General features: G+C 40.8%; 1 protein-coding gene across 2 annotated transcripts; it reads left to right on the forward strand.

Annotated features, from left to right (window-relative positions):
- Positions 1–581: 581 nt before the first annotated feature.
- Positions 582–26,595, forward strand: LOC118216421 (hemicentin-1-like). Of its 2 annotated transcripts, XM_035397561.1 has the most exons (17): positions 582–785; positions 2,558–2,830; positions 3,324–3,653; positions 3,831–4,067; positions 4,908–5,144; positions 11,073–11,345; positions 11,615–11,944; positions 12,122–12,358; positions 18,199–18,471; positions 18,763–19,092; positions 19,270–19,506; positions 20,911–21,183; positions 21,293–21,622; positions 21,800–22,036; positions 23,110–23,346; positions 24,986–25,270; positions 25,431–26,595. In XM_035397561.1, exons 1-17 carry the CDS (start codon positions 713–715, stop codon positions 25,607–25,609), a joined length of 4,371 nt encoding a protein of 1,456 aa, XP_035253452.1. In that variant the 5' UTR covers positions 582–712; the 3' UTR covers positions 25,610–26,595. The 2 variants fall into 2 exon arrangements, with proteins under 2 accessions (XP_035253452.1, XP_035253453.1); XM_035397562.1 differs by lacking the exon at positions 23,110–23,346 and having other exon boundaries at positions 583–785.
- Positions 26,596–27,128: the final 533 nt, after the last annotated feature.

Below are 27,128 nucleotides of genomic sequence, written 5' to 3' on the forward strand. Positions count from 1 at the left end.
GTGATAAAATTGAAACTTGAATTTAAAGGACAGAGACAGCGTTAAATTAAATAAATAAATAAATAATACAAAACTGGCCGCCCGGTTATTCTAGACTACGGAGTCTATGCTGCAATCTTGACCAGCAGATATTCCACGCCCATCATATACAGTAAACTCACTTTTTGTACCGCCTCGCATAAATTAGGAACCCATCTTAGTTTCCTCATTTACAGCCCCGAAATAAACGCAATTATTTGTTATTTAAATGCAGTTACTTAGCTATCGCAATCGGGCCACTTGCCGGGTCAGAGCTTGGAGTTTAATGTAAGAAAACAAGTAGTGCTATACAGGGAGTGAAATAAATAAAAATGGTATTGCCACATAAAAGCCTAAATGTTTAACCTAAAATAACAACAATTAAAAAGCAAGCAACGATGGACGCTAATATGTAACGCATGCAGAAACAATTCAGTAAAAACACAATACATAAATATCCGGGCCACAATGTCTGCACGTACCATCCCGTCTAATTGTTTTTCTCTGCTCTGTCGCTGGGTTAACTTTCTGCGTTACCGTTTACAGGCATTGTTTACGGGGAAGTATCCGAATTTCCCTTTCCTGAAATAAGCGGCTGAGTCCGGACGGGCGGTGGCTTACTTTATTTTCCCTTTGAGAGGGCACTACGACAACTGACCGCTGAACTGGGGACACAAGACGCAGGTTTTTGAATATGGAACAGAAAAAATGTACGTTCCTACTCATGGTCGGTTTACTTTTGGAGCGGATGTTTTGTACGAATGGAAGTAAGTAACGCGGAGTAAATTATTCGTTTTACATTGCAATGTGGGCTAAAAATTCACTTTGGTGATATCTTAGGTACCTTATGTTCGGTAAATGTTATCTGTTGAAATGGGGTCAGAATGTACAGAATTTAATGTTTTTAAGAGCTGAGTGTCTGTGGCTGTTGTGGTTATTTCTGTGGGGAACCCTGAAAAGTGCCAAACTCTCGGTGCTGTATAGGTATGGGGCATGCCCCCGCCAAGGCGTAACTTGGCGGGATGGTATACCTGCCATCCCAATTTGATCGCTCTTAATTTAGATTATTTGAATAAGGCATATCAGTTAGGTTAATTGCTTAAGAAAGCTTAGGACAGTGACAACTGCTAAAGTTTCTCCAACGTGGGGAAACGCAAACGCACAAATGCACGGCCTTCAGAGTTTCCTGCAGCGCCTAACTTACTTGGCAAACAGATTTGGTGAGCAGTCTCAAATGTGAAATTTCGTCCTGCCTCAGATGAAGATTCTACCAGTTTCTGACCTGAAAGTTCTTATTGCCCACGTGATCATGCCTGGGAGAGAACATATTGCATGGTAGAAAATCTAAATTAGGGGCAGAGTGTCAGTTTCCGTGATATGGCCTAACAGTTTAATTACAGTGTAGCACAGGTCTTATGAACACGCATGCATGTCCCAGTGTCCATGTTCCTACGTCACTTTATTTAAATCTCATTGTCTTTTGACTGCATCGCCAGACCAGGAGCAAATATACATTTAATGATGCTTTTGAAAAGTAAGAAATATTTACAAAATAATACTATTAATAAAAATAATCAAATACCACTTGTATGTGATACCCCAGCTTCTTAGCTAATGTTGACCCATTTATGGAAAATGAATCACAGTTACTCTTAAATTGCCAGCTTCAATAGAAAGTGTGCGTGCGTGCGTGCGTGTGTGTGTGTGTGTGTGCGTGCATGCATGTGTGTGTGTGTGTGTGTGTATGTAGGTTTGGGTCACTTTACTAATGTTCAGGTGCTCTTATTTGTAAGGGTTTTTTTTGCATTGGCGGGACATGGTGTCATTCTTGGTTAGGAAGTCAACGTTAAAATGGACTTAAAAATAAACTAAAGTGTGATGATGTCTTCCTGTGGAGCTAGTGTAGTGGGTTAAAACAAGAACCAAGAGAGAAATACAAACAAGCTCACTTGATCTGTAATTGTGATCTCTTATACAGAAGCATGTACTTCAGAGTACTAACTCTGCTTCCAAGCTCACCGTATCTTTCTGTATTCTAATTGCAAGTGTTTGCCTGTGGTATACATACAGCATAATATCACATTTATGTAATGAAGAATAATTCATTATCCTGAAGCTCTCAACTAACAGATGATGCTGGTATTGGACATTAGGTACAATTGTCTCTAAATTCAAAAATCTCTGTTGGGAGAATTTGTCAGGAATTTGTTATATATTTATTTATTTATGCGTTATAAAGTTAAATACATTTTAATGCATCATGTGCGCAGGTATTTTAATTGAAGAACCCTTTCCTGTCCTGCAGGTGTAGTAAGTTTGAAATATAGTTACATGCGGAACAGAAAGTGAAAGTACAGAGAGAAGGGATTCCTTTCCTCCTTTTTTGTCCCTCATACTGTTGTATGTTACAGATAAAATCCCAGCAGTCATTAGTATTTAAACTCCAGTTAAAACCGGCCACTTCCTGTCCTAATTACTGAAGATAATGAAGTCCTGAGGAAGTCCTCAGTTACAATCCTTATTTTTCATATTTTCACAGATTCTAGTGAATGTCCACTGGTGATCCAGCCTTCCACCGTGGTGGTGAGATATGGAGATCCAGTATCGGTGAACTGCACTGTTCCAGGAGATCATGAGGGAATCGGCTGGGAAACTTCAGAGGGATCTGTTGACATGGTATCAAACGGCCAGTTTGTCACCTGGAGTTTGGAGTCCCTGACAGACTGGGAGACAAGACCTAAATGCTTCGGGAACTTTCTAATCAATGCAGACTATGATCAGTGTGATAAAAAGCTCAATATTACAGTGTACAGTAAGTTCTCCTCTCCGCCGCATAGTAGAGTATAGAGTCCCATTATATCTCTTGTTTAATGTGAGGCTAAAGAGGCTTTAGTTTCCTGTGTTGGTCTCAGGTGAGGTAGCAGTCGGCCTTCATGGTGAAGACTGCTTTTGTCTGTTGCTAAAGAAACATAACTCAATGTGACGGAGTGTGGCACAGTGGGTAAGGAACTGCGCTTGTAACCGAAAGGTCGCAGGTTTGATTCCCGGGTAAGGACACTGCCGTTGTACCCTTGAGCAAGGTACTTAACCTGCATTGCTTCAGTATATATCCAGCTGTATAAATGGATACAATGTAAAGTGCTATGTAAAAAGTTGTGTAAGTCGCTCTGGATAAGAGTGTCTGCTAAATGCCTGTAATGTAATGTGATAACTCTCATAGACTACCTAAGATATCTGAATTCATTATGAATAATGTATTTATAATCACAAATGGTATTCAGAAGAAATTATGATCTTTTCTGCAGAGCCTTCAGACAGTGTCTTAATCAGTGCTGTGAACCACACAGGCCCAATGCTGGAGGGGAAAAAGTACCAGCTGCAGTGTGAGGTCCAGAACATTGCTCCTGTTCAGTACCTCACTGTGAAGTGGTATAAAGGGGAAACATTAGAGAATCAAACCTCCTATGATGCTCTCACTAAGACTCCAGTGACTGTGTCCTCTACCGTCCTGATCACACCCACCAGCGCTGATGATGGAGCGCAGTACAGCTGTGTGGCAGAGCTGGAACTGGGACCTGAAGGACCACAACCCCCACCTTCATATAAATCTGATCCCCTCAACATCACTGTGCACTGTGAGTCTATTAGCACTGTCTGTACCACCAGCATCACTGTGACTCTGGTTATTGCATAGTTTTGGCATGTTATTGGAGGTGTGGTTGTGTGAAATACAGTATGTGACAGTGGAAGCCCCAGCAAAGTCATTCTGTGGCTCTATATCGCCCTCTTTCTGTGATATTCTGTACCTGCAGATAAACCCAGGATCACAGAGTGCCCGGACCGTATGATGCTGAGGGAGGGTGAATCTCTGGATACTTTGGCCTCCTGCAGAGCTGAGGGGAACCCCTCTCCCATGGTCACATGGTACAGAGACCAATCAGAGTTCAACAGTTCCACACAACTGACCAAGAGACAAGGCGGGCAGTACACCCTCATAGCCAAGAACACCTACGGAACAGCCAATCACACACTGAAGATTGAAGTTCTCTGTAAGTCAATGCTTTCCTGTTGCATGCATGTCCCAGTGTCAATGTTCCTATATCACATTATTTAAATCTCATTGTCTTTTGACTGCATCGCCAGACCTGGAGCAAATATACATTTAATGATGCTTTTGAAAAGTAAGAAATATTTACAAAATAATACTAAAAATATTTAAGATAAGAACTATTATTAAAATAATCAAATGCCACTTGTATGTGATTGAACATTTTAATTCCAGTTCCCAGAAAATAATTTTCTTTAAAATTATTTGAATAAGCATTGCAATAAGTAACTCTTTGAAAATGATTTTTAAACAAATATGTACACATACCGATAGCTAGCTAACGGCCACAGCCCAGCTTCATAATAGCAAGCTAATGACGATAACCAGCTTCTTAGCTAATGTTGACCCGTTTATGGAAAATGAATCACAGTTACTCTTAAATTGCCAGCTTCAATAGAATGTGTACGTGCGTGTGTGTGTGTGTGCGTGCATGCATGCATGTGTGCGTGTGTGTATGTATGTTGGAGTCACTTTACTAATGTTCAGTTGCTCTTATTTGTAAGGGTTTTTTTTGCATTGGTGGGGCATGGTGTCATTCTTGGTTAGGGAGTCAGTGTTAAAAAGGAATTAAAAATAAACTAATGTAATGAAGCATAATTCATTATCCTGAAGCCTATATTATCTTGAAGCTCTGAAGCCAATAATCCTCTGGTTATTGCATAGTTTTGGCATGTTATTGGAGGTGTGGTTGTGTGAAATATAGTATGTTACAGTGGAAGCCCCAGCAAAGTCATTCTGTGGCTCTATATCGCCCTCTTGCTGTGATATTCTGTACCTGCAGATAAACCCAGGATCACAGAGTGCCCGGACCATGTGAAGCTGAGGGAGGGTGAATCTCTGGATACTTTGGTCTCCTGCAGAGCTGAGGGGAACCCCTCTCCCATGGTCACATGGTACAGAGACCAATCAGAGTTCAACAGTTCCACACAACTTACCAAGAGACAAGGCGGGCAGTACACCCTCAAAGCCAAGAACACCTACGGAACAGCCAATCACACACTGGGGATTGAAATTCTCTGTAAGTCAGTTCTTTCCTGTTGCAGGCATGTCCCAGTGTCCATGTTCCTACATCACATTATTTAAATCTCATTGTCTTTTGACTGCATCGCCAGACCTGGAGCAAATATACATTTAATGATGCTTCTGAAAAGTAAGAAATATTTACAAAATAATACTAAAAATATTTAAGATAGGAACTATTATTAAAATAATCAAATACCACTTGTATGTGATTGAACATTTTAATTCCAGTTCCCAGAAAATAATTTTCTTTAAAATTATTTGAATAAGCATTGCAATAAGTAACTCTTTGAAAATGATTTTAAAACAAATATGTACACATACCGATAGCTAGCTAACATCCACAGCCCAGCTTCATAATAGCAAGCTAATGACGATAACCCAGCTTCTTAGCTAATGTTGACCCATTTATGGAAAATGAATCACAGTTACTCTTAAATTGCCAGCTTCAATAGAATGTGTGCGTGCGTGCGTGCGTGCGTGCGTGTGTGTGTGTGTGTTTGCGTGCATGCATGCATGCATGTGTGCGTGTGTGTATGTATGTTGGGGTCACTTTACTAATGTTCAGTTGCTCTTATTTGTAAGGGTTTTTTTGCATTGGTGGGGCATGGTGTCATTCTTGGTTAGGGAGTCAGTGTTAAAAAGGAATTAAAAATGAACTAAAGTGTGATGATGTTTTCCTGTGGAGCTAGTGTAGTGGGTTAAAACAAGAACCAAGAAAGAAATACAAGCAAGCTCACTTGATCTGTAATTGTAATCTGTATCATTTACACTCTTATACAGAAGCATGTACTTCAGAGTACTAACTTTGCTTCCAAGCTCACCTTATCTTTCTGTATTCTAACTGCTAGTGTTTGCCTGTGGTATACATACAGCATAATATCACATTTATTATAACTCTGGTTATTGCATAGCTTTGGCATGTTATTGGAGGTGTGATTGTGTGAAATATGGTATGTGACAGTGGAAACCCCAGCAAAGTCATTCTGTGGCTCTATATTGCCCTCTTGCGGTGATATTCTGTACCTGCAGATAAACCCAGGATCACAGAGTGCCCGGACCATGTGAAGCTGAGGGAGGGTGAATCTCTGGATACTTTGGCCTACTGCAGAGCTGAGGGGAACCCCTCTCCCATGGTCACATGGTACAGAGACCAATCAGCGTTCAACGGTTCTGCGGCACTGACCCAGAGAAATGCGGGGCAGTACACCTTTATGGCCAAGAATCCTCTGGGCAGCATCACCTGGACAGTTAATCTCACAATGCCACATCCTCCCAATGGAAGAAGTATCTGTCACACACCTGTTAGATGCATGCTATTCCTCATTTCAATAATGAATTTCATTTGCTTTTGAGAAGGTCACTAGCACGGCCAAACATTTGACTCATGCAGCGATTATAAGGATGCTGTTATTGCTGTTAGTAGAAAAATCATTACATTACATTTACATTGCATTTACATTACATTTACGTTACATTTATTTGGCAGACTCTTTTATCCAAGGCGATGAACAATAAGTGCATATCGAAGGTCATTGGTCCAACTACAAAACACAGGTTCGATAAGATATATTACTCATTTTGTAACAGTTATTACATTGAACATGAACACATTAAGTCCAGTTCACACAGTGAACATTACTCTGACCTAACCTATGCTAAGTCAAACTAGGAGGCATGACTAGGAGGCATGACAAGCTACAACATTAAAATAATGACACAAAGTACAATAAGTGCTGGACAGAGGTACATGCAGCATGAAAGTGGCACAGGAGGTACATGTGTAGCGTGAAAAATGGATTTAAGTGATAAAAATGATTCCAGATCGGGAGTGCTTCGCAGAGTGGTGATAGTCCAGGAATAGTCTGAAGAGATGAGCCTTCAGGCCACGATACCGGTAATGAACATGAAAATGGAAACCTCTACATAGTCACACCATGTCAGTCCAGCACCATTTTGACAAACCTGTCTTCTTTATAATGCCTGTAATGTAATGTAATGTAATTCTTCCACCCCAGGCTGAGCTGTTTTTTGCAGCTCGCTTGCTTGCTTGCTCGTTTTGAATTTGCCATGAAATATCAGCTCACTGAGCTTGTTCAGTCACTAAAGCTACTAACAAAACCACTGCTCCCAGTGACCCAAAGAGCTCACTGAGTCACTACAGCTCCTAACAAAACCACTGCTCCAAGTAACCCAACTAATTTCACTTCTGGCAGCCTTGTCATCCATAATTATATGCAGCTGGCTCTGTTCATGATGTTATAAAGACCTTTGTTTTAACTAAGTGAATACAGTACTTATTTACAGGATTTAAAAGCTAAAAAAGGCGATGGCTGTTTTGGAGTCAGTCAACAACACTTGTTCTTGATTTGGACTAACAATTAAATGCAATAATTATAGGAATTGTATCAAGTAAAAAAAAATAAAAAATTAAATGTCACAGATGTCATTCAGTCATTAAAAAGTGCCTTGATTTTTAGGTGCTGTGATGTTAAAACGGAAGATGAGATGTGTGAATTCGGAGTGAGATACTGCAGCATGTGGCATTGAAAGGGTGTCATGAACATTATCATACATGTCAGGCCATATTTTTTGAAAAGTTTTGGAAAAGTAATGGAAATATAGCTAAAGTTGCATCAAATACAATTGCTAATTAATCCAATCATAAAAATGGTATGTATAGTCATAAAACGTAAATTGGCGCGTAACCTTCGCGGTATTTTGGTGGTGTGAGAAGTTAATTCGGTCTGGCTCAGTCTGTTTACAGGCACGCCCAACAGGCACACTTCTGCTAATGTAGCAGTTAGTAAACCTAGGCACTACTGTGCCGACAATATGCCCGGGAAGTGCAGCTTCAATAATATATCAGGGCTCGAAATTAACTTTTTTACTTGGTAGCACTGGTGCACCCAATTTCAAAAAGTTAGGAGCACCCACCAAAATGTAAGGAGCACCAACAATATATGCAATAGATTTTCTATTGATAAAAAACGACAATATAACAGTACGGTTTACAAGTAACAGTTAAACTGTCACGCCTAAAATGTGTCGACTCTTCAAGGAATTGAGTATTATGCATTCAAACGACAAAGCGCTTCTCGTCACATTAATACCGCTAATTAAATCAACCGCCAGTAAACTGCATCGGAGAAATTAGCTGTTTCAACCCGGTCGCTACCTAAAACACTACGTTAATGTTTCAAAAAAAATGCTGTAATCGTTCGCTTCAACTTTTCAGCTTTCGATAACGCTAATAAATTGAACATAAACTTTTGTCTTCAGGTAACATAAGTAAACGCATTAGCTCTCTGTGTCGCGTGACAGTGGAGTGCTGCAAAAGGGAGTGATTGAAGACTAATATTAACCAATTTAAAATCAGCATTAAAGGTAAGAATGTCAAGCTCACGATTGGTTAGAAGGGTCACCGTCAGCTCACAAGTGTACTAACTAGCGAATGTACAGAGGAAGAGACGTTCGACTGAAAAAAGAAAAAAAAAGGTAGCACCAGAACAATTATTTGCACTCGCACAAATGCTCCCAATTATATTTCGAAGTCGCACAGATTAAATTTTGGGAGCATATGCGACCAAAATGATCGCAATTTCGAGCCCTGTTTGAGACATTGACAAAATGTTAAACTATTCGAATTAAAATATGAAAGAATGTATCTAAGTGTGTCTGTCTGGTGTTTATTTGTTTTAGAGAGGCACCATATGTTTCAGATGCAGACCTAATTTTACTTAGTGTTACAATAAATAATTTTAAATCGCTCCGCTGAAATAAAGTCATTTGTTTTGGTCATGAGAATTCAGTTAAAGGTTGTGGAGAAGTCATGGAAAAGTCATTGAAAATCATTGGTGAAAAAGTGTATGAACCCTGGTTTATGCTTCCCTGCAAATAAACATCACCTCCTAAATTTATGCTGTACACATGCAGTTTCATTAACATTCCCATTTGGGAAGTTTGGTGTTGGTAGGATGCTTGTGCATAGAAGCTGAATTATGCACTAAAGAGCAATGGAGTGTAAAAACCAGGTGTACTTGAATTCTTTAAAAAATCAACCCCGTTTTTATTTATTTATTTATTTATTTATTTTTTACATCAACCAATGTCCATATATAACTTTAGTACATTTACGGCCAGAGCCCAGGTCTGATAGTATTTCTCCAGCAGAACCTGGTTCTTCAAAAAGCCCCTGTTCAATGTGTGACTGCAGAACCAGGCTGCCCGCAAAAACAAGGTATTTTATATCTAGTAGTGTGAGGCCTGGGTATATTGATCATTCCAACATGAGGCTAATTCACTGACACTCTAGCCTGAGCAGGTATCTACAAATCTGTTGTGTTAGTCTCTTCTGATTATCTCTGGTGTTAGCATTGTGCTGGTTGAAGAATAGCAACTTTGTGTGTCTTCTTGTTCTCGCTGATCGAATTGTTCTCACCAAAAGTTTGCAGTAATGACTCTGAAAAAAGCAAGCCCTTCACAGTAGCAGTTTCTCTGCTCGACTGTGTGGTTTCCTGTGACACCAGTTGATGCCGGATTTCCGCTGCACGTTGTCTCTTCAAGAAAAGCATTTCCATCAGAGAGCGACTGCTGAATCTTTTTAGAGGACCGTCAGATCTGCATTATCTAGAAGCACAACTGCCAGAGCGCATCCCCAGATTGAACCGTCAGAAACGACCCTAATAATCCAGAAGCAGGTCATCGGCCTTCAGTCTTTCAAGGTGGAAACGATGGGATCTGGGCAGCTGCTTGGCATCCTGTTGCTCTTGCAGACCGTTGTCTGCGATGACTGTGAGTATCTTCTTGCGCATGCATGGTGTCTGTGCGTGTTCACACCAGGGTCAGCCTGAGAATTTCCACAAAAAAACCCCTGCAAAAATAAACTGGCAGTTTGTCAAGAGGAATGGGATGGGGTGGAGGTGAGCGTATGGTAGTTCAAGTGTTCCATCGACTGGGTGGGGGCAATACAAGTAGCTCGCTAAAATCCACAACCCAGTTTCATAGCTACCGTTTGCTAGGCAATGACCGTAACCCCACTTATTTACTCACTTTGGCCAGTTTATGGAAAATGAACCATTTACTATTTAAAATGGCGTCCTCAATAAAACATGTGCGTGTGTGTGGGTCGCTTTACTAATATTGAGTTCTCATTTGTAAGCCTTTTTTTTCTTTTTTTTTTGCATTGGTGGGGCATGGTGTCATTCTTGGTTAGGAAGTCAACGTTAAAATGGACTTAAAAATAAACTACAGTGTGATGATGTCTTCCTGTGGAGCTAGTGTAGTGGGTTAAAACAAGAACCAAGAAAGAAATACAAACAAGCTCACTTGATCTGTAATTGTAATCTGTATCATTTACACTTTTATACAGAAGCATATACTTCAGAGTACTAACTCTGCTTCCAAGCTCACTTTATCTCTCTGTATTCTAACTGCAAGTGTTTGCCTGTGGTATACATACAGCATAATATCACATTTATGTAATGAATAATAATTCATTATCCCGAAGCTCTCAACTAACAGATGATGCTGGTATTGGACATTAGGTGCAATTGTCTTTAGATTCAAAAATCTCTGTTGGGAGAATTTGTCAGGGACTTTTTATATATTTATTTATTTATGCATTATAAAATTAAATACATTTTGATGCATCATGTGCGCAGGCATTTTCATTGAAGAACCCTTTCCTGTCCTGCATGTGTAGTAAGTGGGAAATAAAGTTACACGCGGAGCAGAAAGTGAAAGTACAGAGAGAAGGGATTCCTTTCCTCCTTTTTTTGTCTCTCATATAAAATAAAATAAAATCCCAGCAGTCATTAGTATTTAAACTCCAGTTAAAACGGGCCACTTCCTGTCCTGATTACTGAAGATAATGAAGTCCTGAGGAAGTCCCCAGTTACAATCCTTCATTTTCATATTTTAACAGATTCTAGTGAATGTCCACTGATGATCCAGCCTCCCACCGTGGTGGTGAGATATGGAGATCCAGTATCGGTGAACTGCACTGTTCCAGGAGATCATGAGGGAATCGGCTGGGAGGCTTCAGAGGGATCTGTTGACATGAAATCAAACGTCCAGTTTGTCACCTGGAGTTTGGAGACCCTGACAGACTGGGAGATATCACCTAAATGCTTCGGGAACTTTCTAATCAATGGAGAACCTGATCAGTGTGCTAAAGAGCTCAACATTACAGTGTACAGTAAGTTTTCCTCTCCTCCTAATAGAGCTGAAGTAGAGTCCCATTATATCTATTGTTTAATGTGAGACAAAAGAGGCTTTAGTTTCCTGTGTTGGTCTCAGGTGAGGCAGCAGTTGGCCTTCATGGTGAAGACTGCTTTTGTCTGTTGCTAAAGAAACATAACTCAATGTGATAACTCTCATAGACTACCTAAGATATCTGAACTCATTATGAATAATGTATTTATAATCACAAATGGTATTCAGAAGAAATTATGATCTTTTCTGCAGAGCCTTCAGACAGTGTCTTCATCAGTGCTATGAACCACATAGGCCCAATGCTGGAGGGGAAACAGTACCAGCTGCGGTGTGAGGTCCAGAACATCGCTCCTGTTCAGTACCTCACTGTGAAGTGGTATAAAGGGGAAACATTAGAGAATCAAACCTCCTATGATGCTCTCACTAAGACTCCAGTGACTGTGTCCTCTACCGTCCTGATCACACCCACCAGCGCTGATGATGGAGTGCAGTACAGCTGTGTGGCAGAGCTGGAACTGGGACCTGAAGGACCACAACCCCCACCTTCATATAAATCTGATCCCCTCAACATCACTGTGCACTGTGAGTCTATTAGCACTGTCTGTACCACCAGCATCACTGTGACTCTGGTTATTGCATAGTTTTGGCATGTTATGGGAGGTGTGCTTGTGTGAAATATACTATGTGACAGTGGAAGCCCCAGCAAAGTCATTCTGTGGCTCTAAATCGCCCTCTTGCTGTGATATTCTGTACCTGCAGATAAACCCAGGATCACAGAGTGCCTGGGCCATGTGAAGCTGAGGGAGAGTGAATCTCTGGATACTTTGGCCTCCTGCAGAGCTGAGGGGAACCCCTCTCCCATGGTCACATGGTACAGAGACCAATCAGAGTTCAACAGTTCCACACAACTGACCAAGAGACAAGGCGGGCAGTACACCCTCATAGCCAAGAACACCTACGGAACAGCCAATCACACACTGGAGATTGAAGTTCTCTGTAAGTCAATGCTTTCCTGTTGCATGCATGTCCCAGTGTCCATGTTCCTACATCACATTATTTAAATCTCATTGTCTTTTGACTGCATCGCCAGACCTGGAGCAAATATACATTTAATGATGCTTTTGAAAAGTAAGAAATATTTACAAAATAATACTAAAAATATTTAAGATAGGAACTATTATTAAAATAATCAAATACCACTTGTATGTGATTGAACATTTTAATTCCAGTTCCCAGAAAATAATTTTCTAAAAAAATTATTTGAATAAGCATTGCAATAAGTAACTCTTTGAAAATGATTTTTAAACAAATATGTACACATACCGATAGCTAGCTAACATCCACAGCCCAGCTTCATAATAGCAAGCTAATGACGATAACCCAGCTTCTTAGCTAATGTTGACCCGTTTATAGAAAATGAATCACAGTTACTCTTAAATTGCCAGCTTCAATAGAATGTGTGCGTGCGTGCGTGTGTGTGTGTGCGCGTGCATGCATGCGTGTGTGTGTGTGTGTGTATGTATGTTAGGGTCACTTTACTAATGTTCAGTTGCTCTTATTTGTAAGGGTTTTTTTGCATCGGTGGGGCATGGTGTCATTCTTGGTTAGGGAGTCAGTGTTAAAAAGGAATTAAAAATGAACTAAAGTGTGATGATGTCTTCCTGTGGAGCTAGTGTAGTGGGTTAAAACAAGAACCAAGAAAGAAATACAAGCAAGCTCACTTGATCTGTAATTGTAATCGGTATCATTTACACTCTTATACAGAAGCATGTACTTCAGAGTACTAACTGTACTCCCAAGCTCACCTTATCTTTCTGTATTCTAACTGCTAGTGTTTGCCTGTGGTATACATACAGCATAATATCACATTTATTATAACTCTGGTTATTGCATAGCTTTGGCATGTTATTGGAGGTGTGATTGTGTGAAATATGGTATGTGACAGTGGAAACCCCAGCAAAGTCATTCTGTGGCTCTATATTGCCCTCTTGCGGTGATATTCTGTACCTGCAGATAAACCCAGGATCACAGAGTGCCCGGACCATGTGAAGCTGAGGGAGGGTGAATCTCTGGATACTTTGGTCTCCTGCAGAGCTGAGGGGAACCCCTCTCCCATGGTCACATGGTACAGAGACCAATCAGAGTTCAACGGTTCTGCGGCACTGACCCAGAGAAATGCGGGGCAGTACACCTTTATGGCCAAGAATCCTCTGGGCAGCATCACCTGGACAGTTAATCTCACAATGTCACATCCTCCCAATGGAAGAAGTATCTGTCACACACCTGTTAGATGCATGCTATTCCTCATTTCAATAATGAATTTCATTTGCTTTTGAGAAGGTCACTAGCACGGCCAAACATTTGACTCATGCAGCGATTATAAGGATGCTGTTATTGCTGTTAGTAGAAAAATCATTATATTACATTTACATTGCATTTACATTACATTTACGTTACATTTATTTGGCAGACTCTTTTATCCAAGGCGATGAACAATAAGTGCATATCGAAGGTCATTGGTCCAACTACAAAACACAGGTTCGATAAGGTGTATTACTCATTTTGTAACAGTTATTACATTGAACATGAACACATTAAGTCCAGTTCACACAGTGAACATTACTCTGACCTAACCTATGCTGAGTCAATCTAGGAGGCATGACTAGGAGGCATGAGAAGCTACAACATTAAAATAATGACACAAAGTACAATAAGTGCTGGACAGAGGTACATGCAACATGAAAGTGGCACAGGAGGTACATGTGTAGCGTGAAAAATGGGGATTTAAGTGATAAAAATGATTCCAGATCGGGAGTGCTTCGCAGAGTGGTGATAGTTAGTCCAGGAATAGTCTGAAGAGCTGAGCCTTCAGGCCATGATAACAACAATATCGGTAATGAACATGAAAATGGAAACCTCTACATAGTCACACCATGTCAGTCCGGCACCATTTTGACAAACCTGTCTTCTTTATAATGCCTGTAATGTAATGTAATGTAATTCTTCCACCCCAGGCTGAGCTGTTTTTTGCAGCTCGCTTGCTTGCTTGCTCGTTTTGAATTTGCCATGAAATATCAGCTCACTGAGCTTGTTCAGTCACTAAAGCTACTAACAAAACCACTGCTCCCAGTGACCCAAAGAGCTCACTGAGTCACTACAGCTCCTAACAAAACCACTGCTCCCAGTGACCCAAAGTGCTCACTGAGTCACTACAGCTCCTAACAAAACCACTGCTCCAAGTAACCCAAAGAGCTCACTGAGTCACTACAGCTCCTAACAAAACCACTGCTCCAAGTAACCCAAAGAGCTCACTGAGTCACTACAGCTCCTAACAAAACCACTGCTCCAAGTAACCCAAAGAGCTCACTGAGTCACTACAGCTCCTAACAAAACCACTGCTCCAAGTAACCCAACTGATTTCACTTCGGGCAGCCTTGTCATCCATAATTATATGCAACTGGCTCTGTTCATGATGTTATAAAGACCTTTGTTTTAACTAAGTGAATAGAGTGCTTATTTACACGATTTAAAAGCTAAAAAAAGGCGATGGCTGTTTTGGAGTCAGTCAACAACATTTGTTCTTGATTTGGACTAACAATTAAATGCGATAATTATAGGAAATGTATCAAGTAAAAAAAATAAAAATTTAAATGTCACAGATGTCATTCAGTCATTAAAAAGTGCCTTGATGTTTGTGTGCTGTGATGTTAAAATGGAAGATGAGGTGTGTTAATTCGGAGTGAGATACTGCAGCATGTGGCATTCAAAGGGTGTCCTGAACATTATCATACATGTCAGGGCATATTTTTTGTATAAGTTTTGGAAAAGTAATGGAAATATAGCTAAAGTTGCATCAAATACAATTGCTAATTAATCCAATCATAAAAATGGTATGTATAGTAATAAAATGCAAATTGGCGCGTAACCTTCGCGGTATTTTGGTGGTGTGAGAAGTTAATTCGGTCAGGCTCAGTCTGTTTACAGGCACGCCCAACAGGCACGCTTCTGCTAATGTAGCAGTTAGTAAACGTAGGCCCTACTGTGCCGACAATATGCCCGGGAAGTGCAGCTTCGATAATATATCAGGGCTCGAAATTAACTTTTTTACTTGGTAGCACTGGTGCACCCAATTTCAAAAAGTTAGGAGCACCCACCAAAATGTAAGGAGCACCAACAATATATGCAATAGATTTTTTATTGATAAAAAACGACAATATAACAGTACGGTTTACAAGTAACAGTTAAACTGTCACGCCTAAAATGTGTCGACTCTTCAAGGAATTGCGTGTTATGCATTCAAACGACAAAGCGCTTCTCGTCACATTAATACCGCTAATTAAATCAACCGCCAGTAAACTGCATCGGAGAAATTAGCTGTTTCAACCCGGTCGCTACCCAAAACAGTACGTTAATGTTTCAAAAAAAATGCTGTAATCGTTCGCTTCAACTTTTCAGCTTTCGATAACGCTAATAAATTAAACATAAACTTTTGTCTTCAGGTAACATAAGTAAACGCATTAGCTCTCTGTGTCGCGTGACTGGAGTGCAGCGAAAGGGAGTGATTGAAGGCTAATATTAACCAATTTAAAATCAGCATTAAAGGTAAGAATGTCAAGCTCACGATTGGTTAGAAGGGTCACCGTCAGCTCACAAGTGTACTAACTAGCGAATGTACAGAGGAAGAGACGTTCGACTGAAAAAAGAAGAAAAAAAAGGTAGCACCAGAACAATTATTTGCACTCGCACAAATGCTCCCAATTATATTTCGAAGTCGCACAGATTAAATTTTGGAAGCATATGCGAAATAAACATCACCTCCTAAATTTATGCTGTACACATGCAGTTTCATTAACATTCCCATTTGGGAAGTTTGGTGTTGGTAGGATGCTTGTGCATAGAAGCTGAATTATGCACTAAAGAGCAATGGAGTGTAAAAACCAGGTGTACTTGAATTCTTTAAAAAATCAACCCCGTTTTTATTTATTATTTTTTTTTTACATCAACCAATGTCCATATATAACTTTAGTACATTTACGGCCAGAGCCCAGGTCTGATAGTATTTCTCCAGCAGAACCTGGTTCTTCAAAAAGCCCCTGTTCAGTGTGTGACTGCAGAACCAGGCTGCCCGCAAAAGCAAGGTATTTTATATCTAGTAGTGTGAGGCCTGGGTATATTGATCGTTCCAACATGAGGCTAATTCACTGACACTCTAGCCTGAGCAGGTATCTACAAATCTGTTGTGTTAGTCTCTTCTGATTATCTCTGGTGTTAGCATTGTGCTGGTTGAAGAATAGCAACTTTGTGTGTCTTCTTGTTCTCGCTGATCGAATTGTTCTCACCAAAAGTTTGCAGTAATGACTCTGAAAAAAGCAAGCCCTTCACAGTGGCAGTTTCTCTGCTCGACTGTGTGGTTTCCTGTGACACCAGTTGATGCCGGATTTCCGCTGCACGTTGTCTCTTCAAGAAAAGCATTTCCATCAGAGAGCGACTGCTGAATCTTTTTAGAGGACCGTCAGATCTGCATTATCTAGAAGCACAACTGCCAGAGCGCATCCCCAGATTGAACCGTCAGAAACGACCCTAATAATCCAGAAGCAGGTCATCGGCCTTCAGTCTTTCAAGGTGGAAACGATGGGATCTGGGCAGCTGCTTGGCATCCTGTTGCTCTTGCAGACCGTTGTCTGCGATGACTGTGAGTATCTTCTTGCGCATGCATGGTGTCTGTGCGTGTTCACACCAGGGTCAGCCTGAGAATTTCCACAAAAAAACCCCTGCAAAACTAAGCTGGCAGTTCGTCAAGAGGAATGGGATGGGGTGGAGATGAGCGTATGGTAGCTCAAGTGTTCCATCGACTGGGTGGGGGCAATACAAGTAGCTCGCTAAAATCCACAACCCAGTTTCATAGCTACGGTTTGCTAGGCAATGACCGTAACCCCACTTATTTGCTCACTTTGGCCAGTTTATGGAAAATGAACCATTTACTATTTAAAATGGCGGCCTCAATAAAACATGTGCGTGTGTGTGGGTCGCTTTACTAATATTGAGTTGTTCTCATTTGTAAGGCTTTTTTTTCTTCTTTTTTTTGGTATGGGTGGGACATGGTGTCATCCTTGGTTAGGAAGTCAACGTTAAAATGGACTTCAAAATGAACTAAAGTGTGATGATGTCTTCCTGTGGAGCTAGTGTAGTGGGTTAAAACAAGAACCAAGAAAGAAATACAAACAAGCTCACTTGATCTGTAATTGTAATCTGTATCATTTACACTCTTATAGAGAAGCGTGTACTTCAGAGTACTAACTCTGCTTCCAAGCTCACTTTATCTTTCTGTATTCTAACTGCAAGTGTTTGCCTGTGGTATACATACAGCATAATATCACATTAATGTAATGAATAATAATTCATTATCCAGAAGCTCTCAACTAACAGGTGATGCTGGTATTGGACATTAGGTACAATTGTCTCTAAATTCAAAAATCTCTGTTGGGAGAATTTGTCAGGGACTTTTTATATATTTATTTATTTATGCATTATAAAATTAAATACATTTTGATGCATCATGTGCGCAGGTATTTTCATTGAAGAACCCTTTCCTGTCCTGCATGTGCAGTAAGTGGGAAATAAAGTTACATGCGGAACAGAAAGTGAAAGTACAGAGAGAAGGGATTCCTTTCCTCCTTTTTTTGTCTCTCATACTGTCATATGTTACAGGTAAAATCCCAGCAGTCATTAGTATTTAAACTCCAGTTAAAACGGGCCACTTCCTGTCCTGATTACTGAAGATAATGAAGTCCTGAGGAAGTACTCAGTTACAATCCTTCCTTTTCATATTTTAACAGATTCTAGTGAATGTCCACTGATGATCCAGCCTTCCACCGTGGTGGTGAGATATGGAGATCCAGTATTGGTGAACTGCACTGTTCCAGAAGATCATGAGGGAATCGGCTGGGAGGCTTCAGAGGGATCTGTTGACAGGGTCGAAGGCGTCGAGTTTGTCACCTGGAGTTTGGAGTCCCTAACAGACTGGGTGATATCACCTAAATGCTTCGGGAACTTTCTAATCAATGGAGAACCTGATCAGTGTGATAAAAAGCTCAATATTACAGTGTACAGTAAGTTCTTCTTTCCTCCTCATAGTAGAGTATAGAGTCCCATTATATCTCTTGTTTAATGTAAGGCTAAAGAGGCTTTAGTTTCCTGTGTTGGTCTCAGGTGAGGTAGCAGTCAGCCTTCATGGTGAAGACTGCTTTTGTCTGTTGCTACAGAAACATAACTCAATGTGTAGGAAAGATTGAATTTCTCATAGCCTACCTGAGATATCTGAACTCATTATGAATAACAAAATTATAATTAGAAATAATATTCAGAAGAAATAGAAATCATTATTCTTATGTCCTCTGCAGAGCCTTCAGACAGTGTGTACATCAGTGCTGTGAACCACACAGGCCCAATGCTGGAGGGGGAACAGTACCAGCTGCAGTGTGAGGTCCAGAACATTGCTCCTGTTCAGTACCTCACTGTGAAGTGGTATAAAGGGGAAACATTAGAGAATGAAACCTCCTATGATGCTCTCACTAAGACTCCAGTGAATGTTTCCTCTACCCTCCTGGTCAAACCCACCAGCGCTGATGATGGAGCGCAGTACAGCTGTGTGGCAGTGCTGGAACTGGGACCTGAAGGACCACAACCCCCACCTTCATATAAATCTGATCCCCTCAACATCACTGTGCACTGTGAGTCTATTAGCACTGTCTGTACCACCAGCATCACTGTGACTCTGGTTATTGCATAGTTTTGGCATGTTATTGGAGGTGTGGTTGTGTGAAATATAGTATGTGACAGTGGAAGCCCCAGCAAAGTCATTCTGTGGCTCTATATCACCCTCTTGCTGTGATATTCTGTATCTGCAGATAAACCCAGGATCACAAAGTGCCTGCGCAATGTGAAACTGAGGGAGGGCGAATCTCTGGATACTTTGGCCTCCTGCAGAGCTGAGGGGAACCCCTCTCCCATGGTCAAATGGTACAGAGACCAATCAGAGTTCAACAGTTCCACACAACTGACCAAGAGACAAGGCGGGCAGTACACCCTCGTAGCCAAGAACACCTACGGAACAGCCAATCACACACTGGGGATTGAAATTCTCTGTAAGTCAATGCTTTCCTGTTGCATGCATGTCCCAGTGTCCATGTTCCTACATCACATTATTTAAATCTCATTGTCTTTTGACTGCATCGCCAGACCTGGAGCAAATATACATTTAATGATGCTTTTGAAAAGTAAGAAATATTTACAAAATAATACAAAAAATATTTAAGATAGGAACTATTATTAAAATAATCAAATACCACTTGTATGTGATTGACCATTTTAATTCCAGTTCCCAGAAAATAATCTTCTTTAAAATTATTTGAATAAGCATTGCAATAAGTAACTCTTTGAAAATGATTTTAAAACAAATATGTACACATACCGATAGCTAGCTAACATCCACAGCCCAGCTTCATAATAACAAGCTAACAACGATAACCCAGCTTCTTAGCTAATGTTGACCTATTTATGGAAAATGAATCACAGTTACTCTTAAATTGCCAATAGAATGTGTGCTTGCGTGTGTGTGTGTGTGTGTGCGCGTGCATGCATGCGTGTATGCGTGTGTGTATGTATGTTGGGGTCACTTTACTAATGTTCAGTTGCTCTTATTTGTAAGGGTTTTTTTTTGCATTGGTGGGGCATGGTGTCATTCTTGGTTAGGGAGTCAATGTTAAAAAGGAATTAAAAATAAACTAAAGTGTGATGATGTCTTCCTGTGGAGTTAGTGTAGTGGATTAAAACAAGAACCAAAAGAGAAATACAAACAAGCTCACTTGATCTGTAATTGTAATCTGTATTATTTACACTCTTATACAGAAGCATGTACTTCAGAGTACTAACTGTACTTCCAAGCTCCTTTTATCTTTCTGTATTCTAACTGCTAGTGTTTGCCTGTGGTATACATACAGCATAATATCACATTTATGTAATGAATAATAATTAATTATCCTGAAGCTCTCAACTAACTAGATGATGCTGATATTGGTGCAGTTGTCTGTAGATTCAAAAATCTCTGTTGGAAGAATTTGTCATGGACGACTTTTTATGTATTTATTCATTCATGCATTGTACAGTTAAATACATTTTAATGCATCATGTGCGCATGTATTTTCATTGAAGAACCCTTTCTTGTCCTGCAGGTGTAGTAAGTGGGAAACGGTGTAATAAAGAAGTTAAACAAGGGTACAAGATAGGCAGGTACCTAGGAACACAGTTGAGGCATGTGTATACAGCAGGAAATAAAGTTACACGTAGAACAGGAAGTGAAAGTACATAGAGAAGGGATTCCTTTCCTCCTTTTTTGTCCCTCATACTGTTGTACGTTAAAAATAAAATCCCAGCAGTCATTAGTATTTAAACTCAACTTAAAAACCGGCCACTTCCTGTCCTGATTACTGAAGATAATGAAGTCCTGAGGAAGTACTCAGTTACAATCCTTCCTTTTCATATTTTAACAGATTCTAGTGAATGTCCACTGATGATCCAGCCTTCCACAGTGGTGGTGAGATATGGAGATCCAGTATCGGTGAACTGCACTGTTTCAGGAGATCATGAGGGAATCAGATGGGAGGCTTCAGAGGAATCTGTTGACATGATGCCAGACGTCCAGTTTGTCACTTGGAGATTGGAGACCCTGACAGACTGGGAGACAAGACCTAAATGCTTCGGGGAATTTCTAATCAATGCAGAACTTTCTCAGTGTGACAAAAAGCTCAATATTACAGTGTACAGTAAGTTCTCCTCTCCTTCTCATAAAGCTGTCTGTTAGGTCCCATCATGCATTGTTTAATTATGATTACTGATGACTGTCATGTGAAATCGTTATTATCTTCTCTGCAGAACCTCTAGACAGTGTCTCCATCAGTGCTATGAACCACACAGGCCCAATGCTGGAGCAGGAACAGTACCAGCTGCAGTGTGAAGTCCAGAACATCGCTCCTGTTCAGTACCTCACTGTGAAGTGGTACAAAGGGGAAACATTAGAGAATCAAACCTCCTATGATGCTCTCACTAAGACTCCAGTGAATGTTTCCTCTACCCTCCTGATCACATCCACCAGCGCTGATGATGGAGCGCAGTACAGCTGTGTGGCAGAGCTGGAACTGGGACCTGAAGGACCACAACCCCCGCCTTCCAATAAATCTGATCCCCTCAACATCACTGTGCACTGTGAGTCTATTAGCACTGTCTGTACCACCAGCATCACTGTGACTCTGGTTATTGCATAGTTTTGGCATGTTATGGGAGGTGTGGTTGTGTGAAATACAGTATGTGACAGCGGAAGCCCCAGCAAAGTCATTCTGCGGCTCTATATCGCCCTCTTGCTGTGATATTCTGTACCTGCAGATAAACCCAGGATCACAGAGTGCCCAGACCATGTGAAGCTGAGGGAGGGTGAATCTCTGGATACTTTGGTCTCCTGCAGAACTGAGGGGAACCCCTCTCCCATGGTCACATGGTACAGAGACCAATCAGAGTTCAACAGTTCCACACAACTGACCAAGAGACAAGGCGGGCAGTACACCCTCATAGCCAAGAACACCTATGGAACAGCCAATCAAACACTGGAGATTGAAGTTCTCTGTAAGTCAATGCTCTTCTCTTGCATGCATGTCCCAGTGTCCATGTTCCTACATCACATTATTTAAATCTCATTGTCTTTTGACTGCATCGCTAGACCTGGAGCAAATATACAAATAATGATGCTTTGGAAAAGTAACAAATATTTACAAAATAATACCACAAATATTTATAAAAATAACTATTATTGGAAATAATCAAATACCACTTGTGTGTGATTGAACATTTTGATTCCAGCTCCCAGAAAATAATTTTCTTTAAAATTATTTGAGTAAGTATTGCAATAAGTAACCCTTTGAAAATGATTTTTAAACAAATATGTACACATACCGATAGCTAGCTAACATCCACAGCCCAGCTTTGTAATGGCAAGCTAACGACGATAACCCAGCTTCTTAGCTAATGTTGACCCGTTTATGGAAAATTAATCACAGTTACTCTTAAATTGCCAGCTTCAATAGAATGTGTGCGTGTGTGTGTGCGTGTGTGTGTGTGTTTGCGTGCATGCATGCGTGTGTGTGTGTGTATGTTGGGGTCACTTTACTAATGTTCAGTTGCTCTTATTTGTAAGGGTTTTTTTGCATTGGTGGGGCATGGTGTCATTCTTGGTTAGGGAGTCAATGTTAAAAAGGAATTAAAAATAATCTAAAGTGTGATGATGTCTTCCTGTGGAGTTAGTGTAGTGGGTTAAAACAAGAACCAAGAGAGAAATACAAACAAGCTCACTTGATCTGTAATTGTAATCTGTATCATTTACACTCTTATACAGAAGCATGTACTTCAGAGTACTAACTCTGCTTCCAAGCTCACTTTGTCTTTCTGTATTCTAACTGCAAGTGTTTGCCTGTGGTATACATACAGCATAATATCACATTTATGTAATGAAGCATAATTCATTATCCTGAAGCCTACATTATCCTGAAGCTCTGAAGCCAATAATCCTCTGGTTATTGCATAGTTTTGGCATGTTAGTGGAGGTGTGGTTGCGTGAAATACAGTATGTGACAGTGGAAGCCCCAGCAAAGTCATTCTGTGGCTCTATATCGCCCTCTTGCTGTGATATTCTGTACCTGCAGATAAACCCAGGATCACAGATTGCCCGGACCATGTGAAGCTGAGGGAGGGTGAATCTCTGGATACATTGGTCTCTTGCAGAGCTGAGGGGAACCCCTCTCCCATGGTCACATGGTACAGAGACCAATCAGAGTTCAACAGTTCCACACAACTGACCAAGAGACAAGGCGGACAGTACACCCTCATAGCCAAGAACACCTACGGAACAGCCAATCAAACATTGGAGATTGAAGTTCTCTGTAAGTCAATGCTCTTCTCTTGCATGCATGTCCCAGTGTCCATGTTCCTACATCACATTATTTAAATCTCATTGTCTTTTGACTGCATCGCCAGACCTGGAGCAAATATACATTTAATGATGCTTTGGAAAAGTAACAAATATTTACAAAATAATACCACAAATATTTATAAAAGGAACTATTATTGGAAATAATCAAATACCACTTGTGTGTGATTGAACATTTTGATTCTTGAAAATTATTTGAATAAGCATTACCACATCCCGATAGCTAGCTAACGTCCACAGCCCAGCTTCATAATAGCAAGCTAACGACGATAACCCAGCTTCTTAGCTAATGTTGACCTGTTTATGGAAAATGAATCACAGTTACTCTTAAATTGCCAGCTTCAATAGAATGTGTGCGTGTGTGTGTGCGTGTGTGTGTGTGTTTGCGTGCATGCATGCGTGTGTGTGTATGTATGTTGGGGTCACTTTGCTAATGTTCAGTTGCTCTTATTTGTAAGGGTTTTTTGCATTGGTGGGGCATGGTGTCATTCTTGGTTAGGGAGTCAATGTTAAAAAGGAATTAAAAATAAACTAATGTAATGAAGCATAATTCATTATCCTAAAGCCTATATTATCTTGAAGCTCTGAAGCCAATAATCCTCTGGTTATTGCATAGTTTTGGCATGTTATTGGAGGTGTGGTTGTGTGAAATACAGTATGTGACAGTGGAAGCCCCAGCAAAGTCATTATGTGGCTCTATATCGCCCTCTTGCTGTGATATTCTGTACCTGCAGATAAACCCAGGATCACTGTTGCCTGAATGTCCCTGTGTCTGTGACCTGCAGCAAATATAAATTTAAAGATGCTTTTGAAAAGTAAGAAATGTATACAAAATAATACCATAAATATTTCAGAACGGAACTATTATTAAAAATAATCAAATACCACTTAGATGTTACTTAAAATCTTAATTCCAATTCCCAGAAGGTCATTAAAAAAAAAAAAAAAAAAAAAAAACTATTTTAACAACCATTGCAAAGAGTAACTCTACTCTAGTAACTTTAAAATTCTTATAGAAAGACTATGTACACATACATTCATGTTTTTTGTTGTTTTTGTTGTTCATAATTTAAAATGTAATTGCTTAATTATTTTTATGAATTCAAATGTTTGACTCCTGGTGACTCATTGCTGAGTGTCTGAGTCCCAGTGAATAACTGCTGCATGTTTGATTACAGGTGTAGCATTGCTGCATGTTTGAGTCCTGGTGACTCATTATTGAGTGTTTGATTACGGGTGTAGCATTGCTGCATGTTTGAGTCCTGGTGACTCATTATTGAGTGTTTGATTACGGGTGTAGCATTGCTGCATGTTTGAGTCTTGGTGACTCATTGCTGATTGTTTGAGTCCTGGTGACTCACTGCTGAGTGTTTGAGTCCTGGTGACTTATTGATGAGTGTTATTACAGGAGACTCATTGTTGTGTGTTTTATGTACTGGTGATTCATCGCTGTGTGATTGACTCCTGGTGTGTGACTGATATGTATTTGAGTACTGTTGACATTTTGCAGTGTGTTGGGTGTGCTGTTGTCCACGTGATGTGTTTTGTTGCTGTAATAATACAGCCATATAAAACCTCTCTCTTTCTGCCAGATCCACCTAGGTTTGAGCAGGTGAAGGAGTGGGTGAATGTAACCCAGGGAGATGAGGTGATCCTGGAGTGCCTGGCTGAGGGAAATCCCAGTCCTGTACTCACCTGGGAAACGACTGCTGCTGAGATTCCACAGGTGTCCACCAGAAGGCGGCAGAGTAATGCCATCATCAGCAGAGCCACATCATCTAATGCTGGTGTCTACACCTGCAATGCGACAAATGACCAGGGCATGTCCTCCAAGACTGTCACCGTCACTGTGATGGAAAAGGGTCGCACAAAATTGGGTAATGTCTGTGATGTCATGAAATCATGCCACATGACCTGTGACATCACATTGCACGGGCCATGTCATTATTAGACTTTCCCTGTCATTTTGATAATGACAGGCAATCTCTGTGGTGGTGACTATGCTCAGTAACAGTGCATATTTTCTTCCTCTTGCAGGCTACGTCTATGTTTTAGTTATTTTGGGGATAGTGTTTATACTGGTGCTGATCATCTTATCGCTTAGATCAAAAATGAAACATCGAGGGAACTATAACGTCACGTCAATAGGAAGGAGGGCTTCAGTAGAGATACCACTGAACTCCTGCAATAGTAATGGGATCGCCTCCTGCACCTAGAGCAGTGTGGTGCCCCACTGCCAGGCCTGCCATTGGACCACTGAACTGGGGGACAGAGCCAGGGATTAGAGTTCTAAACTGCGGGGTGGAACCATTGATTAGAGCAATGACATGAGGGGGGTGGAGCCAGCCAATGGAATCTTGACTGAGGGGTGTGGAGCCAGCCAATGGAATCTTGACTGAGGGTTGTGGAGCCAACCAATGGAATCTTTACTGAGGGATTCACCACCACCAGCAGCCAGCACCATTGACACGAGGCAGGATGGATGCAATAGATTCATGCCGTTTTGCCCAATTCTTACCCTACCATCTGCATGCCAAAGCAGAACCTGAGATTTGACAGACCAAGCAACATTTTTCCAATCTTCAGTCATCCAATTTTGGTGATGATGTGCCCACTGTAGCCTCATCTTCCTGTTCTTAACTGACAGAAGTGAAACTTGGCACGGTCTTCTTCTACTATGGCCCATCCGCTTCAAGGTTTGATGCATTGTGCGGTCAGAGATGCCCTTCTGCACACCACTGTTGTGAACAGCTGTTATCTGAACATTTGTGTTATCTAAAATGGATCTGTCCATTCTGCTCTGAAGTCACTCATTAACAAAGTGTTTTCACCCACAGAACTGGCGCTCCCTGAATGTTTTTTTACCCCACCATTCTCTGTAAACTCTGGAGAATATCATGCATAAAATATGGAGGAGCAGGCTATTTGCGTTAACAAGCCTAATAAAGTGGCCACCGATTGTATATATCCTATTAAACTAGCATTTTTAAGAAATATGCTCAATTGAGCTCAATTATTTTTCCTGCCACTGTTGTGCAGCTGGCAGGAACAGTGCAGTCTGACTGTAAACATATGTTCCAACAGAAAATTGTAGTGTAGTAAACCAGTTTGCCTCTCTCTTCCATAACAATATCCTGTAAATCTGAGTTTTTCCCCACACGGCATTATGGTGTGGTCTGTCAATAAAGTATAGTCCTTTAAAGTATAGTCCATCCATTATCAACACCCTCTTATCCTGGTCAGGGTTGCGGGGGGTGCTGGAGCCTACCCCAGCATGCACTGGGTGAGATACACCTTTACACCTTGGACAGGTCGCCAATCTATTGCAGGGCACACACACCATTCACTCACACACTCATACCCATGCTGTGAGGTGACAGTGCCACTGCACCATCGTAATATCATCGTTAAGCTTGTAGTTGGGCCATAATGAAAAATAAACACATTTGTAATATTTTGTAATCCAAAGTACATCCATCCATCCATCCATCATCCATACCCGCTTATACCCTGGACAGGGTCGCGGGGGGCGCTGGAGCCTATCCCAGCGTGCATTGGGCGAGAGGCAGGAATACGCACTGGACAGACCACCAGTCTATAGCAGGGCACACACACCATTCACTCACCATTCACTCACACACTCATACCTAGGCTGTGAGGTGACAGTGCTACCCACTGCTGACTGAGGGCAGAGGGGTGAGCATTGATATGATGTAAGTAAGGTCTGAGTATTCA

The sequence above is a fragment of the Anguilla anguilla genome, chromosome 17 (genome assembly GCF_013347855.1).
Source record: "Anguilla anguilla isolate fAngAng1 chromosome 17, fAngAng1.pri, whole genome shotgun sequence".
Taxonomy (NCBI): domain Eukaryota; kingdom Metazoa; phylum Chordata; class Actinopteri; order Anguilliformes; family Anguillidae; genus Anguilla; species Anguilla anguilla.

Bases quoted from the DNA above. Each gene is read 5' to 3' on its own strand.
- LOC118216421 (XM_035397561.1), top strand. From the start codon at position 713: ATGGAACAGAAAAAATGTACGTTCCTACTCATGGTCGGTTTACTTTTG. The intron at 2,831-3,323 runs GTAAGTTCTCCT...TCTTTTCTGCAG, and splicing joins GCTCAATATTACAGTGTACA to AGCCTTCAGACAGTGTCTTA. The intron at 25,271-25,430 runs GTAATGTCTGTG...TTCCTCTTGCAG, and splicing joins AAAGGGTCGCACAAAATTGG to GCTACGTCTATGTTTTAGTT.